The 16,913-nt window shown below is 42.3% G+C and overlaps 1 protein-coding gene across 5 annotated transcripts in view; it reads left to right on the top strand.

Moving 5' to 3' along the window:
- Window positions 1-912: 912 nt before the first annotated feature.
- The window catches only part of shank3b (SH3 and multiple ankyrin repeat domains 3b), an 18,319-nt gene continuing 2,318 nt past the window's right edge, over window positions 913-16,913 (top strand). The window contains exons 1-28 of one of the 5 annotated variants that reach the window (XM_072453895.1): window positions 913-1,147; window positions 3,250-3,543; window positions 6,614-6,785; window positions 7,076-7,115; window positions 7,184-7,279; window positions 7,362-7,433; window positions 7,535-7,643; window positions 7,719-7,870; window positions 8,538-8,667; window positions 8,795-8,832; window positions 8,933-9,049; window positions 9,209-9,286; window positions 9,368-9,434; window positions 9,517-9,739; window positions 9,813-9,988; window positions 10,143-10,256; window positions 10,391-10,466; window positions 10,547-10,629; window positions 10,737-10,861; window positions 10,932-11,064; window positions 11,154-11,234; window positions 11,411-11,428; window positions 12,048-12,178; window positions 12,264-12,357; window positions 12,437-13,066; window positions 13,175-13,459; window positions 13,866-15,150; window positions 15,665-16,913. The exon at window positions 15,665-16,913 is cut by the window's right edge and continues 2,318 nt beyond it. In XM_072453895.1, the coding sequence (XP_072309996.1) occupies window positions 6,649-6,785; window positions 7,076-7,115; window positions 7,184-7,279; window positions 7,362-7,433; window positions 7,535-7,643; window positions 7,719-7,870; window positions 8,538-8,667; window positions 8,795-8,832; window positions 8,933-9,049; window positions 9,209-9,286; window positions 9,368-9,434; window positions 9,517-9,739; window positions 9,813-9,988; window positions 10,143-10,256; window positions 10,391-10,466; window positions 10,547-10,629; window positions 10,737-10,861; window positions 10,932-11,064; window positions 11,154-11,234; window positions 11,411-11,428; window positions 12,048-12,178; window positions 12,264-12,357; window positions 12,437-13,066; window positions 13,175-13,459; window positions 13,866-15,150; window positions 15,665-16,259 (5,085 nt within the window). In that variant the 5' untranslated portion in view covers window positions 913-1,147; window positions 3,250-3,543; window positions 6,614-6,648 and the 3' untranslated portion in view covers window positions 16,260-16,913. Of the gene's footprint in view, window positions 1,148-3,249; window positions 3,544-6,613; window positions 6,786-7,075; window positions 7,280-7,361; window positions 7,434-7,534; window positions 7,644-7,718; window positions 7,871-8,537; window positions 8,668-8,794; window positions 8,833-8,932; window positions 9,050-9,208; window positions 9,287-9,367; window positions 9,435-9,516; window positions 9,740-9,812; window positions 9,989-10,142; window positions 10,257-10,390; window positions 10,467-10,546; window positions 10,630-10,736; window positions 10,862-10,931; window positions 11,065-11,153; window positions 11,235-11,410; window positions 11,429-12,047; window positions 12,179-12,263; window positions 12,358-12,436; window positions 13,067-13,174; window positions 13,460-13,865; window positions 15,151-15,664 lie in introns of all 5 variants that reach the window. The other 4 variants (XM_072453892.1, XM_072453896.1, XM_072453893.1 and 1 more) reach the window with 4 other exon arrangements.

Here is a 16,913-nt window from a genome sequence, read left to right as displayed (position 1 = left end):
TGAGATTACACAATTCTAATTCACACAAAAGTCCTTTTTGAAGCTGAAAGTGTATGTGTTCTAATTTTAAGGTTGCCCACGGTCTGATGGAACAACTGGGAGTCTCTGAAGAGAGTTTGGTCACTGGAGCATACATGGATCTGATATTAAAAGAAATAAATGAAACCTAAGGAGAATTTTGAAAATATCACATTGCAATTACGTTTAATATTTGGAGAAAAAACTTTGACATCAATTTAAAAACAACTTTGACACTTTCTTTTCTGGTTGTTTCATTGCTAAAAGTATTAAGTCATATCATGGAGGTTTTTTGTAGTGCGATGATGTACAAATGTAATTCGATTTTATAGTTTTTAATAAATATGTAAAAACATTTAATGCATTTGTTCACATTATTTAATAGGTGCAGAGGAAAAGTAACATGGCAATTGGTAGGATGAATGTAGATTTTACATGACAGAGGAAAATGTGGACATTTCTGTAAATGTTTCAAATGTAGCTTAATTAGGGTTGTGTAATTAATTTTAATTGAATCAAGATGTTGTAATTTCAAATCATAAATTGGAGGTGTAACTGCCCCAAGAGCATTTAATAAATTGTTGAAGGAATTATGGAACTTGAAAACTTATGGAACCTGCTGACAGGTGGAAAACATGTGCAGACTACAGTGTCACTCCCTCTGTCCCTGGGACATATGATCTACTGGATTGCTCTGAAAGTCACATGTGCACAGCAGGCTCTGCCCTGTCATTGATGATGGTAGTGACTTTTGCTAGTGCATGGTTGCCATGGAGACGTCGGCCGCTCCTCCACTCCCACGCTGCTGCTTACCCCTCTCTCTGGAAGCCATCGAGAGAGAGAGGTGTGTTTTCTAACCCACGCATTGGAGTGGGAGACTACGTGCGCATTTTGTTGTGCACACGCACACACACAGAGCAGTGTGTGTCATGCTACAGTGTGTGGGCTGAACCAAGCAGCCTTCCACTCATCCTCTGTCGCTCATTCCCTCTGTCTGCAGATACACCTCTTCTGTTTCTTCTCCCCCTCTCCATCAAGTCATCTCTCTCGTTTTCACCCCTTCTCTTTCCTCCTAACTCAATCATCTTTTGCTTCGCCTAATAATGGAGAGGAGTCGCTGATCTTCTGGGTGAGTCTCTGCAGTTTTCAGTCTATTCTGCCTGTATACTGTATAGGTGTTAGAAAAGGACCTACATGCGTGCATCTGGGTTTATGTGTCTGACTGTAACTTTGACAATGTTATCTTGAGTCCTCTTACTTGATCCCATCTGTATTGACCCCAAAGTAATCACTGTCCTTTTCTTCTCATATCTGCCAGTTTCTTCCTAATGTCTTCACCTCTCTTCCTTGTCTGCCCCCTCCTGCTTTTCCTCTCTTCCCGGGTTGGCGTTATTTCCTGTTTCAGTTTCCCTTCAGCAGCACTTTACCATCCTCTGTGTGTTATGTAAGTGTGTAGGCTGCAGCCTCAGACTTTCTATCTGAAATGATAATCTGTCATCCTTCAGAAAGCCCAACACTTCAAAAACAGGAAGTGAATCTTTTTGAAGGTTCTGGTTTGTGATTCTCAGCTTGATTCTTCCTTGTCTTCCCTTTTCAGGTAATTATATGTAGTTTGGGTCTCATTAGCATTCCAATATACAGACTTTAAAGTGAATTATGTATGAAAAGGTTGAACACTCTCATGATGCCGGAAAAGGCAGAGTGAAGGCAGTTGATTCCTCTTAGATTTTAGATTCTCAGTGAAGTGAGAAACTTGACAAGAAAAATGTGTGTCCGAGAACGGCTTCTGCCATCGGTTTCCATGGTAATGGCCACTGGAGCTACATTATCAGAACACACACACAGTGCATCGGTTCTATTCACACCTCAGTCAACTATCAGTGGAAATCTGATCACAATTGGAAAACTATTATGCACTGCTAATTACATACGATCACTCTATTGCACTGGTTATATGCTGACAGAAAGTCCTGACGAGACTATATCAGGTCCAGAGGGATGCCACTTACATCCTGCATTAGCATACAAACATGCTCGGATGATCTTAAATGCTTCATTGTACCGTTATAACACTCAAACTAACACGCAGTGTGTGCATCTCTTCACCTCACACAAACTCAAACTTTGTCATGTTCAAGGACTTGCAATGATAGTTTTAATCCATTTTTATTTTTTTCATCCACTCCTTTTTGAACATTTATTTATTTATTTATACATCATGAATGTTATGAAGTGACAATGTTTTCCTGGGTGTGGAGACCACCTAAATCTGAATGTTGTCTTCATTTGTATTGACCTGATACTGCATGTATGAAGTAAAAAGTTAAACTAATGAAACTTTATCCTCGTGTCCAAGTGGGACATCATCTAAATATAGGAATGCCTTTTGAGAGCTCAGGACGTGCTTGTGTCTCCATTGTGTTTGTTATCGGTAATGTTCAGCTTCTCAGATTTTTCCTGCCAAACATCCATTTCCTTGGCAACCCAGACAGGAAACAGGAAGCGTTAGCAACAGGAAGTAGGAGGTTCTATGTCAAAAAGAAAAAAAATCAATATGTCCTACAATCAGAGTTTCTATGGAAACAATTGTGTTTGTAGACCCACACACACCACCTGGATACTCTGCCGGTCTCTTTAAGTAGGCGACCATCTGGTAACCAACATACTGACGAGCAGTGAATAATAGACCAACAAAGTTTACCAGTTGGTTATTAGCAGACCACAATATGTTAGTATTCAATAGTGCTTCAACCTTTCATTAAATATGGCGACTAGTCAGGACGATAATGGGAGGCTTTATCTCAGTTCATCTTGGGACAATAAGAGATTATATAGACGCATTCTGCTTAGTTTGGGTTTATTTTGTTTTTGCGAATGACATGGATTTTTAAAATAAAATTGAGTACATTATCTTTTTAAGTAAACAATAACTGCCCATTTTTCTTCATAGAATCAAAGAATAGAGTGTCCCAGTTTGAACCCTATGCATTTTCACTGTCTGATTTGCTCGTTCCGTTGCATATTATATTTTTTATAAAAAGGGAAACTGTCTAGACATCTCATAATTGGGGTTGACCTAATTCTGCAATTTAACTGCATGAATCCTGATTTGTCATCTCTGCACCAAAATTCACTGGTATTTGTTGCTTCTCCTCTTCTCCCCCTTCACATCGTCCTTCTGACTTCCACCCACCTCCCACTGTCCCTCCTCTCACCCTTCCCTTTCTACAGGATGGGCAGGGCAGTTTCCACAATCTCAAACTCTGAGACCCCTCATTTGACCACTGGACGACCACACCAGAACCAAGTCACACGTTTACATCTCTAGACTTTACAAATGTGAAAAACACCAGTGTTCTGCTCCTCTCCTGCTGCAAGATCCAGATGTCCTCCTCGTGTCAAAACCAAAGTTTCAACCAAAGTCTGGGCCAACATCGCACCTAAAGGCCATTCAAGCTCCACGGTGAAGCATACAAGATCATTAAAACACCAGTTGGAAAAGTTTCATGGGATTGCTGAAGATAGGTAAGTCCTTTCCTATTGAAAAAAAGAAAGAAAAAGAAGCTTTTCAAGTATTGTATAGAAATTAAGAATTAGCATATTTTCTTTCCTTCAAAAATTTATCGCACTGTTTTCTCACACTGTGCCAGGAATAACACTTGAGGATGTGAAGCTGGTTTTTCTTTTTTGCCAACTGACAGGCAGTGTGATTATTGTCAGCTGGTAACACAACCAGAACTCTCGCAATCAAGACGCATTAGAAGTCTGCCTGAATTATGCAACAGGCAAATGTGGCTCTATTAAGACAAATACTCTCCATACATGTTTTACTATAAGACAATGGTATGTGTATGTGCTTATCTGTGCTATAAATGGAATCTCTTTTTAGTGGCAAGCAAAATGCCATTCGATTAGCTTCCATCATCGCCATTAGTGAGAAAAGTCTGTGCTGTTTGAGAGGATGCAGGCTTTGTCTGAGACCAGCTACTCAGGAAGGCTCCTGCCTTCCTATTGTGCAGAAAGTACAATAAGAAGTATCATTTAGTATTTGGATGGGAGCATTGTGCCTACATCAGACAATGTCCTGAACAATTCACCTGAATTCAAGCCTGTGGAGACATTACATAACAACTACTCTGCAGAGAAAACAACTGCAGGGACCAGCTCCCTTTGCGCTCAATGAAAATTAACTGAAGGGCCATTTTATATATGCAGACATTATCTGAGACGAGACTAAATGTGCTGTGATTACTAAGAGTAGAGATGCTTCAAGATGTGTGAAACTGGCATCATCCAAAGCAGTCTGTAGTGCCAAAAATGACCCAAAAAAAACAAAGATGATAAAAAAGACTTCCGTCCTTGCAGGACTACTGATTACTTTGTGTGACTTGCTTATCCAGTCGAGCTGGTTTGCAGTCATCAACAGAACTTTGCTGTTGGTTACATGACGATGAGTGATTGAAAGTTATAATGACAGTGTAACATTCCTAAACATGGAGCGTGGGAGGATATTGTCTGGACTGTATATCATTCAGGTAATTGATCTTGGCAATCATAACAGTTTGTTTTGTGTTCTAATGTACAGAGGAAGCTTTGTGTTATCAACTGGAACATTGTGTGGCAGTCTAGTGTGGGTGCATGTTTGGTCGGTTTTAGGGATGAAAAATGATTTTCCAATATCAGTTATAGAACAGGTACATTCAATCCTGTTCCAGCAAAAAGGATTTGCCTTTGAATCTGTAATTGTCTGTAAACTTTGTGACAAGTTCTAACTACATCTGCACACAACATACATCCCTTCGTATTTGAGCAGCTGTCATGGAGCTAGTTTAGTTTTTGGCTTCATTCTGAAGGTTAATCTAATCGACAACAACAAAAACTGACCAGATTTGAAAACTGTTCATTATAATAATCACTAAATCTGTTTTATTGCATTAAAACACTATACAAATATACATTTGCCTCATACATTCTGAAAGGCCCAGTTGAACCAGATTGTATAAAGCATGTGTTGTTTGTCTGAACAAGACTGAGTCACCTTTGTGAGCATGAATACACTGCATATTCCAATCATTCTGGAGTTTTTCCTTATAAATTGCTCTTATTCATTTTAAGTCCAGCTGGTCTGGAAATTCTCACCAAGATGAATAGTAAGTGAATAGTAAGTTGTCTTACAATAGTCCCCTTAAAAGTTTGTAAACAAAGACATTTTAAATTCCGAATGGCAGCATAAAGGGGCAAAACTGAAGTGGAACATAACGTGATCATAATGGAGGAATGAGGATAACCAAAAAAAATATATAAAAAAACAATACAACATTTTACGTTTGCTAGAAGATTATGATAGACACATAAAATGTTTTGATTAAAGCAAAACGCTTTATTTACAGATATATTACATATTTTGAGACTAGAAAATACAAATGTTTTGCCATTTCTCCTCTGGAAAATCAAACGTGCTGCTTATTTTTAGTTATAAAGACTTCAATCCGATGCCCATTAACCATAGAAATGTGTCTTCTTCATTTAGCTTTCGGTTGCGTCTATTACATAATTCTGAACATTCTGATGACGGAACATTTTAAAAGTAAAATCCTGGTAAGCATTTAACTTTGAGGATACACTACCTATTATTGCACTGTAGGGTGTGAAGAAACTAAACGTTATTTGAACAATCCCTGATGAACGACGCAGCCTCCTTTAGTCCCAGCCCCCTCTCCAGCTGAACAGAACAGCAGCACTGATCCCCCCAAACATTTGAGAGGCTCTTATCATCCAGTACCTCAGCCCCCGGCTCCGGCCTCGACTCAAGACGAGCTGTGCCCACTTTGGCCCCGCAGCACATTGAAGCACTGCGTGTGTTACCTGCTACGGTACTCAGCAGGTATGTTGTGTGCAGTGGTAGTTTTAAGCGGGTCCGTACCAAATTGTTCAGCTGTGTTTCCATGGTAACAGTGAGCATGTAGATCAGTGCTTTTTTAACACACACGCACACACACACACACATGCACACACAGGCTGACACAGTGAGGTTAGCACAGGATTCCCCGCTGCTGCAGTTTCTATGACAACTCACGGCTCATCATCCTCGTTCTTTTATCCTCAGCTGTAACGCAAGCAGTCATTAAGTTTTGACTTGTATTATGATCGCTTTATTGGATTGAAACGTAATCAACTAGCAATTAGACACAGTGATGATTAATACGGCCGATGACGCAAAAATAAAGTGGCTTTTTGAATGCAAATAATCATGACGAAAGTTGCACTCCAGTATGTTAGAGAGAGGAGTGGAGGTTAGCTGTATGTCATGGTCGTAGATAATAGAGAAGAAGAAAAAACATATATAAGTTGCACTGGAGTATGAAATGTGGTTGCAAGTGTGAAAATAACAAATAATATCACATATAAGTTGCTCCGGAGTAACACCCCGGCCAAAACTATGAAAAAAAGTGCAACTTATAGTCCGGAAAATACGGTATGTATAAATGTGTTTTAAAAAGACTTTCTGTGCACTTCTTTAAGCTTTTGAATCTATTGTTAAAACTATGAATTGGTTGCAGTCTGTTTACTGTGAATGTGTTTATGTATGTTTCAGCCACATGCCTCTGAGTCCGGCTGCTGACACCAAACATGATCGCCCGCGGCAACAGGCGGTTACTAACGGCAACCCAACAGGCTCTGCTGTTGCCAGGGATGACGACGGGGAGGATAGTCCCCCCGGAAACAGCATTGTTGTCCGCATTGGCATCCCGGATCTGCAGCAGACGGTAACACACGTCCTGCTCAGAGGCCTACACCACAGCACTGTGTTTTTTCCAGGTTCATCTGGAGGTACTGGGGTCGCACAGGGGCCTAGAAAGTTAAAATCATTTAAACATTCTCAGCATACTCAACGGGAAGCATGTCTATCAGTGAAACAACATGGGGCATCCACTCTCTCTCTCTCTCAAGCTTAAACAGTATAAAAACATGAACGTTAAAGAACGCCACTTGTTTGGGTCTGTCTGTGTTTATCCTCCCTGTCCATCTATGTATGTTTCCTGTCTTTGTCTCTCAGAAATGTTTGCGGTTGGACCCAGAGTTGCCCGTATGGACCAGTAAGCAGAGGGTTCTGGTGACCTTGACTCAGTCTCTGTCGGATGTTTTGAACTATGGTCTCTTCCAGCCGGCGTTCAACGGCCGAGCAGGAAAGTTTCTGGATGAAGAGAGGCTGCTGAAGGATTATCCTCTGCCTCCCATCACTCCCATCCCATACCTGGAGGTACAGCCCTGATCATATCATGTGTCTGCAACTCCAGCTAGTGCTGGTCAATGTTGCTATTAAACTATTTGCTTTTTTATAGTTTCGCTATAAGAGAAGAATTTATACTCAGAGCTATGTTGATGACAAACAGCTTGCAAAGCTGCACACCAAGGTAAAGGAAACCAGACCAATTATGGTCTCAAATTGTGATTTAATTGCATTTGAAAATATGTATATATAAAACTGTCTTATAATGAATCAATCACTTTTCAGGCCAATCTAAAAAGGTTTATGGAACATGTGCACCAGAAGAATGTGGAGAAGGTGTGCAAATGGTTGGAAAAAGGCCTTGATCCCAATTTCCATGACTCTGACAGCGGAGGTAATTTATATAAATAATTTTCATCTTAAGAGCGACAATTCATAAATTATGATTATATCAATTTGTTTGGCACAGAGTGTCCATTGACTTTGGCTGTCCAATTGGAAGAGAGTTGTGATCTTATAAAAGTTCTTCGAAGTGGAGGGGCTCATTTGGACTTTAGAACCAGAGATGGCATCACGGCATTGCATCGAGCCGTCCTCTGCAGGAACAGTGCTTCTCTTACTGTAAGAACATTATCTATTGCATCAACATTGTTCACTTTTGACAAGGTAGAATTACTTTACAGAGGCTGAAAATGTTATTGGACATGTCACATTGGTAACAACCTGTAATCCACACATAAAAATAATGCACGGAACAAGCATTTAACTCATGAATAAAGGTGCAAAAAGGCCAGTTACACATTCAGAATGTTTCAGTGAGGACTGTCAAGGCTATAATTCTAATCTGGAAGGGAAATCAGTTCCCCGCTGAAATAAACATGATTAGGTTCTCCCTGCAAGATTTCAGACAAAAGGGAGAAAATAATTATCAGCAGAGGGACTACAACTGAATCTTTTTCTACAACAGAGGTTTAAGTGCACAAGGTCACTCCAGAAGCTCCAGAAAGACCAAGTCATGTTGAAGTTCTTTTAAAGTTTGCTAAACATTTCCAAAAGACATTTTGGTCTTAAAGAGTTCTTAAGAGGGTAAAAGAGACAGCACTTCACCAAACTACACCAATCTTACAGTGACGTTTGGAGGTAGGAACATCATGAGTCTTGAAGCATTCATTACAGACTCTTTTTCTAATATGATTTTCTGTAATAATTTGACCTGGATGCCTGATTGCACCACTGACTTGTTTTCTCCAAACCAGAAATGAAATGTTACCTTACTGTGTTCCTTTAGACTTTGCTGGACCTGGGAGCATCCCCGGACTACAAAGACAGCAGAGGACTTACTCCTCTGTACCACTCTGCCATGGTGGGAGGAGCCCCCTACTGCTGCGAGCTGCTGTTACAAGACCATGCCACCTTAGGTAAGGCCATTGGCCATTAGCGGTCAAGGTTTATGTGTGACCCACAACCACGCAAAGATGAGTAACGGCACAAAATATACAATAATCAACATTTATTTACAATGAACCCCTTCTTTCATGATTTTAGGGATAACGGATGAAAATGGGTGGCAGGAAATTCACCAGGTGACAAGAACGTACATATAAATGATATAATGACTAATAACTTGAATTTAACAATTACGATTTTTTTTCTGCTTATGTGGGTGTCTGTGTGTGAATACAGGCATGTCGCTATGGTAACGTGCAGCACTTGGAGCACCTGCTATTTTACGGCGCTGACATGGGCTCCCAGAATGCATCAGGAAATACTGCACTGCACCTCTGTGCTCTGTACAACCAGGTAAAAATCCAAATGTTATTAACTGAATATAAAGAACTCTTATAGAACTTAAGGTCAGAATATTGGACATGCAATCTTCTCAACTTTTATTCTAAGTCTTAAAAATAAGACTTCCTGCTCCCACATTAGACTTAGAACGATATCATTCTGGCTTTGCAGGACAGTTGTGCCAGAGTCCTTCTCTTCAGGGGAGCCAATAAAGATGTTAAAAACTACAATAACCAGACAGCATTTCAGGTAAAGCAGACCTGATTTTGATTTTTTTGGGGTTTTTAATCTGAGTAAATGTAGTAATTTCTATAATACAATTATTTGAAGGTGGCAATCATTGCTGGTAACTTTGATTTGGCTGAAATTATCAAAATCCATAAAACTTCAGATGTTGGTGAGTAAATATAAAAGTCCCACCATCCCAAAATGATTTGATCACATATTTTTGACTGATTTTACATGTCTTTGTGTCCAAGTAGTCCCCTTTAGAGAATCTCCTTCTTACACTAAGCGCCGTCGAGTTGGTTGGCTCAGAGCCTCAGCTGGGAACGGGCTTTCATCTCCTCGCTCTCTGATCCGCTCAGTGAGTGACAACGCTCTGGAAAGCCCCGCCTCTTCACCAGGACCCTCTCTGCAGAGTCTGGAGATGCTTCATGATGCCCACACTCACTCACTCAGACGCCACACACGCAGACCCAGGTAAATAACCAACATTACTAATGGGGCCTTACGATAAGCATATAAAAGTGTAAATATATCCTCTTTTATGAAGCCCAAGTGGAGGAGGACATGCTGAGACAAGCCCTCCCTCTTCCCCTCCTCTGACCCCCCAAATGAGGAAGAGGCGTCTGTACAGTGCTGTGCCGGGGCGCACTTTCATCGCCACACGCTCTCATGTCCCTCAAGGAACAGGAGAAATCCAACTGCACCGAGGAGAACGGGTCAAAGGTCAGACAGTCTAGATACTGTGCTCTGCATCTAGATGATAGCATTCAATTTTACAAACACATGTCAAATTTAACTCAAAGAACAATCTTAAAGAAAGAAAGTGTAATTAAGTGCTTGTGCCTTATTATATAATAGTATTTTTGTGGACTTTCAGTGCTTTCCATTGGTGAAGGAGGATTTTGGGAAGGCACTGTTAAAGGACGCACTGGCTGGTTTCCAGCTGACTGTGTGGAAGAAGTGCAAATGAGACAATATGATGCCCGACTAGGTAAATTAAAATCTATTTGACAACTATATTTTATTTATTAATTCTACAAATAAAATGCCACACAGATGTGCATTACTACAAAACAATAGATTATACAACTGCAACTCCCTGATTTTGTTTGTCATTGATTTCAGAGACAAGAGAGGACCGGACTAAAAGACTGTTCAGACATTACACTGTAGGCTCTTATGACAACTACAACTCCTACAGGTAAACACTAAAATATAATATACAACGATATGATTCCAAACAAACTCCTCAAAACTGGAACTTTTTCTTCTATATAATAGTGACTACGTGATTGAAGAAAAAACAGCAGTGTTACAAAAGAGAGAAAGTGAGGGATTTGGCTTTGTCCTCCGAGGAGCTAAAGGTAATGTTGCCTTAGTAGTTTAGTCCTCACCAAATATAGAACAAATCCAAGCATTTTATATTATATTTAAAAGTTGCTGAAATAAATAAATAAAAATAATCTTTCAGCTGAAACACCTATTGAAGAATTTGCACCTACCCCAGCATTCCCTGCTCTGCAGTATTTAGAGTCTGTGGATCAAGGAGGGGTGGCTTGGAGGTCAGGCCTTAGGACTGGAGATTTTTTAATAGAGGTAATGATTATTCAAAGAATAATGTTGTATTCTCTAATAAACAAAATAATAATATGCTTTGTGTGTGCAGGTAAATGGTACTGATGTGGTAAAAGTGGGCCATCGGCAAGTGGTTTCTCTCATCCGTCAGGGAGGAAGCCGTCTGCTGATGAAGGTTGTCTCTGTTTCCCGAAAATCTGAATCCACCCTAATCAGAAAGAAAGGTGCACATAAAAATCCCTTGTATACTGAATTGTGCTATTTTTTATTTTCTTCATCAAAACAACTAAGTTGTTGTCATGGTGTGTTGTAGCTCCGCCTCCTCCTAAAAGGGCCCCCAGCACTTCATTGACACTCAGATCTAAGTCCATGACTGCTGACCTAGAGGAGATTGGTAAAACAAACACACTTGTTTCACTACACTTACCAGTCACTAATCATTCATGTATATTGTAAAAGTAAATTCTGAAATTACCTGAAAGACAAGGTTTATTCAATCTTTTAGGTATGGCAGTTTTACTTAATTTAATAAAGTTAAACTGTATGCTCTGACCCTTGTTCTTTCTGCAGCCAGGAGGCGCCGCTACGGTGAGTCACAAGGTTCTGGTGTAGACATAGTTATATGTGTTTTTATGTGTGGTGTATCTATGTCTGTGTATTGTGCCCTCCTAAAGAAACACAGAAACACACACGCACACGCACACGCACACACACACACAGATGCATGTTTCATGGTGTTTTCAGTGTTCTCCGCCATGCAGTCCAAGTGGTCCAGTCCTTGTTCTCACACATTGTTCATCATTCACCCGAAACGCAAACATTGAGCAAAGTGAGAGTCTGACCGCAAAACATGTATTGTCCACAACAAGATCACACTCGCTTCCTAGATCTGTCGCACTGGTCTTTTCTTGTACAATAGGTAAAAATCCTCCAGCTGCAGTAGTTCTGACCAAGCCTAGCACAAAGATCTGGCTCGGTCCCCGAGCGCTGCACTGCAGTGACCACTGCTCTTGAGGAGATGCCTCAGCGGTATTGAAGGATTGGTCAGATGCTGAGCATACGTTTCTCTACAGGGACAGTAAAATAAACAATCCTTTTTTTGTTTTGACGCTATTTGTCAAAATGTGATAATTCTTGTGGTGCCAGTCTGTGATATTTGTCTGTTATTTATAGCGGTGCTTTTAATACTTCCATTATTTTTGTTCAGAGAAACTGGATGAGATGTTAGCAGGAGGTTCTCAAGACGTTGTCCTCAGGTCCCGGCCATCAGATGATTTTAGGGCAGCTACAGTGAAACAGAGACCAACCAGTCGCAGAATCACTCAGGCTGAGATAAATGTAAGGCCTATTACTACTGGATATTTACCCTGATTTTTACAAGTCAAAAACATAATTCCTTATGTTGATTGCTCTTCTCTTTCAGTCATTATTTGAACGTCAGGGTTTGGTTCCTCCCTCTCCCCCAGAGAAGAGCACCATGCCTTTACCAAGAGGAATGTCCAGAACCAAGAGCTTTGGTAATACACAAATGCAGTGCAAAATAGTTTGATTATTTTGTTCTTCATTGTTACTTTTTTGTTGTTCATATTTCCACAGGTACTCCTGAGGATGACCGTATAACTGCTTTAATCAATGAGAGCCGTTTTCCGCGAAGCTCGTCTTTAACAGACAGCTTCATACCGCCTCCTCCTCAGACCGCCCCCCCGCCCCCACCCTCCGCCTCCTCGATGTCCTCGCTGTACATCCTCGAGTCTGGGCCACCTCCATCCTTTCTTCCACCTCCTCCTCCAGCTCGAGGGGAAGGGCTAGCTCGGTCCAGCTTTAAACCAGGGACTGAACCAAGACTTCCAGAGCTTTGTGACTCACCCGCGAGAAGCCACGTGCATGCAGAGCGGCAGAGGAAGGCCAGGTCCATGATCATTCTGCAGGACACGCCACAGCTGCACTCAGAGGGGCACACTGCTGGTTCCCATGCCACGCACTCAGCCACTCACTCAGCCACTCACACAGCCACACACACAGCCACTCACACCCTCCACACCGCGACACACACCTCCACGCTGTCCCTACACAGCACTAGTCCAGTTCTTGGACTTTCACCACTGCAACGCCGCCGTGGACGACCGATAGAGAACCCTTATGCTAACGTAGGACAGCAAGCCCCCCCCACCAAACCCCAGAGAAGGAAGTCACCTTTGTTAAAGCAACTTCCTGTTGAGGAACAAGGTTAAAATAATTTTGCCACTTTTATTACATTACAGATTAACTAAAGCAATAAGCATCATATTTACTGAATGAAATGTTTCAAGTTATAACATTATTGTTTTCATTCAGGTCTTGGGATCAAAGATCATGATGGCAAACAGGAAGGGAGCGGCAGTCCCAGCAGGGCTGAGTTGTATCAGCAGCAGGTCCTCTCTGAGCGCGCCCGAGTCCAAGGCCGGAGGTCGTCCCTTTTCCTGTCTGTGGAAGGGGCAGGATCAGATAACCAGCCGCCCCTTCTTCTGACTCAGAGCCATTCAATGGATGACCTCGGCGAGCTTCCTCCTCCAGCGCCTGTCCTGTCACCCTCTCCAACACCCCACACTTTCCTCCACCCTCTTACAGGGAAACCTCTGGGTCAGTTGGACACAAAGAAATGTCTTTTATGTAGTAACGGAATGTTAAGTGATGATGTCATAACTGTACATTCTTTACTTCCCGCTTCATTACTATGACTGACTGGCTGATTTGAACCTGCTCCATGGCCTTATAAAATGCTGTTTTCAAATGTAAAACCAAACAAGTATTCCTCTAGAGATCATTTTCAGACATTCTATGTCTAAAAAAAATTGTGTGCAATCCATTTAACTTTCAATCAAATGAACTGAATCCAGTGAAACTTTCCGTCCATGATATGTCTTTAATTCATCTGGAAGAACATTTTGACCTAAACAAGCTGTGATGATGTCACACTTAACAATCACATGAAGAGAAATATTTTGTAACGTATGAATAATTCTGAACTTATTTTTATCCTATTTAGATCCCTCTTCTCCACTAGCCCTAGCTCTTGCTGCTCGAGAACGAGCCTTAACTGCCCGCACACCAAGTCCTGAACCAAGAAGCAAACATGCCTCTGCCTGCACAACCCCCATACCCACCCCGGCTGCCAGCCCAGAGGGCCGACATAAACGCACCCCTATCAGCACGCCACAGGGCAGCCCTGAACCACGTTCCAAACGCACCACTCCTCAGACGAGCCCGGAGCAGAGAACGAAGCGGGCAACCCCTCAAACCAGTCCTGAACTAAGGCATAAACGCATAACCCCACCCCTTTTCCCTGATGGACAGGTTGAGCGCCCAGAAACAGAGGGAGGTGTTACTTCTCCAGCTGCCCCGTCCCCAGAGCGCTGGAGACCCTCCCCTTTGGCAACACTGGCCAATGAGAGTCACACTGCGTTGATTGAAAGACGTAGGAGCCTCACAGTGGGCAGCTCTGAGGAGGAGGGCGGGGCATACACAGTGACTCTACCGCCTGCTCTTCTGTCATCCAGTGATGAAGAGACAAGAGAAGAGCTTCGGCGAATCGGCCTTGTATCACCACCCCCTGGCTTTTCCAATTTGACCGCACCTCCACCTGCATCCTCACTGTCCCTTGTGCCTCGGCGGGGGGGTGAAGGAGGGGCTGGAGAGGCAGGTCCTGACTCTTTGGGGAGACGAGGAGATGAAGAGAGTGGTGAAGAACATCTTCAGGATTTGTCATCCCCCAGCTCACTGCCACCATCCATCACTTTAGCCTCACCAACTTCTCCCGCGTCTCCATCATCACCTCCAGCGACTCACACTTCCTCCACTACCACCTCCCCCTCAGGATTTAAACCCCGCCTTCGCTCCCCTATTGGTAGGGGGCGCTCTTCTCTGCGGGATCCACTACTGAAACAGTCGTCAGACAGTGAGTTGCTCCCCTTAACTTCATCCTCGCCATCCTCTCCCCTGTGCTCATCGCCCACTGGGGGCGCTGGGAGGCAGCCTCGCTACCTGTTTCAAAGGAGGTCCAAGCTGTGGGGAGGGGTCGATGACAGAATGGATGAACGAAGGGGCTTCAGTCCAGATGAAGGGATTCGACCGGCTGCACTGGGAGGCCAGGGCTCTGGGTCAGCTGTAGATCTAACAAGCCGTTCTGTGTCAGCTCTGGAGTTAAGTGGAAGAGCAGGTTCAGGCTTGGACCTGGCCAATCGTTTGCAGCTTCTGAACAAGGACAGTCATTCTTTGGGAGAGGAACCTAGTCCTCTGGACCCTGGAAGAAGGTCACCTGTGGGAGGTGCCAGGTAGAACATTTAACTCAATTTTTTTCCTAATAAACAAGAAAAAATAATTAGACTAACCCCCACAGTTAAAATTCACACAAGTAGAAACTTACTATGTTACATTTGTATGCATCATAATTGTAAACCATATTCACAGTGTTACCATTGTTTTGTTCCAGATGAGTGGACAGTCAAAAAGTAGGTTTTAAATCTTAGTAATTTTCTTATAATATTGCCCTAGCTAACAATTACTATGAGTTAACATCTCCAGCGCACAATACTAACTACTAAAAATAACAACACCCCTGAATTACTTAACACCACAGGCACTTACTGATCTGTTTACCATCCTTTTCACACGAACTGTACCTGCCATACCTGAAATGTAAACAGTTGAGTTTTCATTTTTGTAATGTTTGACTTTAGTCCAAGCTAATGTTGTTTTGTTCCTGTTGTGAAATAATTAATTTGCATGCTATGCTCCCAACTCTAATATGATGGACAATAATATTGGATAATCTTTGATTTGTTACAGGTTGTTTTCCAGCCTTGGCGAACTTCACACCATTTCCCAGCGAGGATTTGGTACTAGTTACACAGTTCGGCCTGGCAGTCGTTATCCTGTCACCCGCCGAAGCCCCTCGCCCTCTCCTTCGCCTGCAGAAAGAGCCATTGGACTTGCCACGTCCCCCACTACCTGTCCAGAGAGGCCAGATCTCAGCTCAGGCCGGGGCCTCACAATCCTGAAGTCATCCAGCCTTAGTCTGCCTTCAGAACCAAAGGAAGTTCGTTTTGTTATGAGGAGTGCCAGTGCGAGGACCCGCTCCCGCTCTCCTTCACCCTCGCCACATGCCTCTCCCTGTCCCTCCCCTGTCCTTAGTGGCCCCCTGTTGGCCCTCCGCCCATGGAGGCAACGCCCCCTCAACTTGTGGAATAAATATGATGTGGGTGATTGGCTGGAGAGTGTTGGGCTTGCTGAACACCGTCAGCGCTTCCAAGACCATGAGATTGAAGGCTCCCATCTGCCCGCACTGACCAAAGACGACTATGTGGAGCTGGGAGTCACCAGACTGGGACACAGGATCAACATAGAGAGGGCACTTCGACAGCTACTGGATGGATCGACTTGACCCTTGACCTCTGATCAATTACCTTTAGAACTGTGACATAAATTGTTCCTGGTCAGATTATAGGTGATCTCATTTATTAGTTTGAATTTTAGGCTTACTTAAATAGATGTTGTATAGTATTATGAATATAACTTTTTAAAGCTGTCCCAAATAACAAATTGACATAAAAGTTCAATTACCTCCAAAGTGTGAAAGTTTTAAGTGAATATAATTGATTTACACAATCTGTTACTTAAAACCCCTTACGCTTAGGGCCTATTTTTCTGAAAGAACGCCTGGGGGAAAAATGACCCCCAGTTAAAACTGAAGCTGATCCTGAACCAATGTTTGTTTTACTCTGAAGTTAAATTTGCTAAAAAAAATTGTTTTGGGGACTTGTAATAAAGCAAAAAATGTCCATGCAGAATCTATGTGAAAGTCCTATTATTATTATTTTTTTAGGGTAATTTTTTATTTGTGAGTTTGGAGAACAAACTGACCTTGATTCTTCCCAGAATGATTGATTTGACTGGAAATAAGAGGGTTACAGCTTTATTTTTATGTACAGTATATCAAAGCGCAAGAGTTACCTTTTATTAGATGATGGACAAAATGGAATAAAGAAAGAAAAAGTCTATCACCCCATGCATGGAATGTCCTAAGCGTAAGGGGTTC

This window comes from Eucyclogobius newberryi, unplaced genomic scaffold (genome assembly GCF_026437365.1).
Source record: "Eucyclogobius newberryi isolate DKJ021-1_F unplaced genomic scaffold, fEucNew1.0.hap1 SCAF_2, whole genome shotgun sequence".
Lineage (NCBI taxonomy): Eukaryota > Metazoa > Chordata > Actinopteri > Gobiiformes > Gobiidae > Eucyclogobius > Eucyclogobius newberryi.
This window is presented reverse-complemented; position numbering and strand designations above follow the sequence as displayed.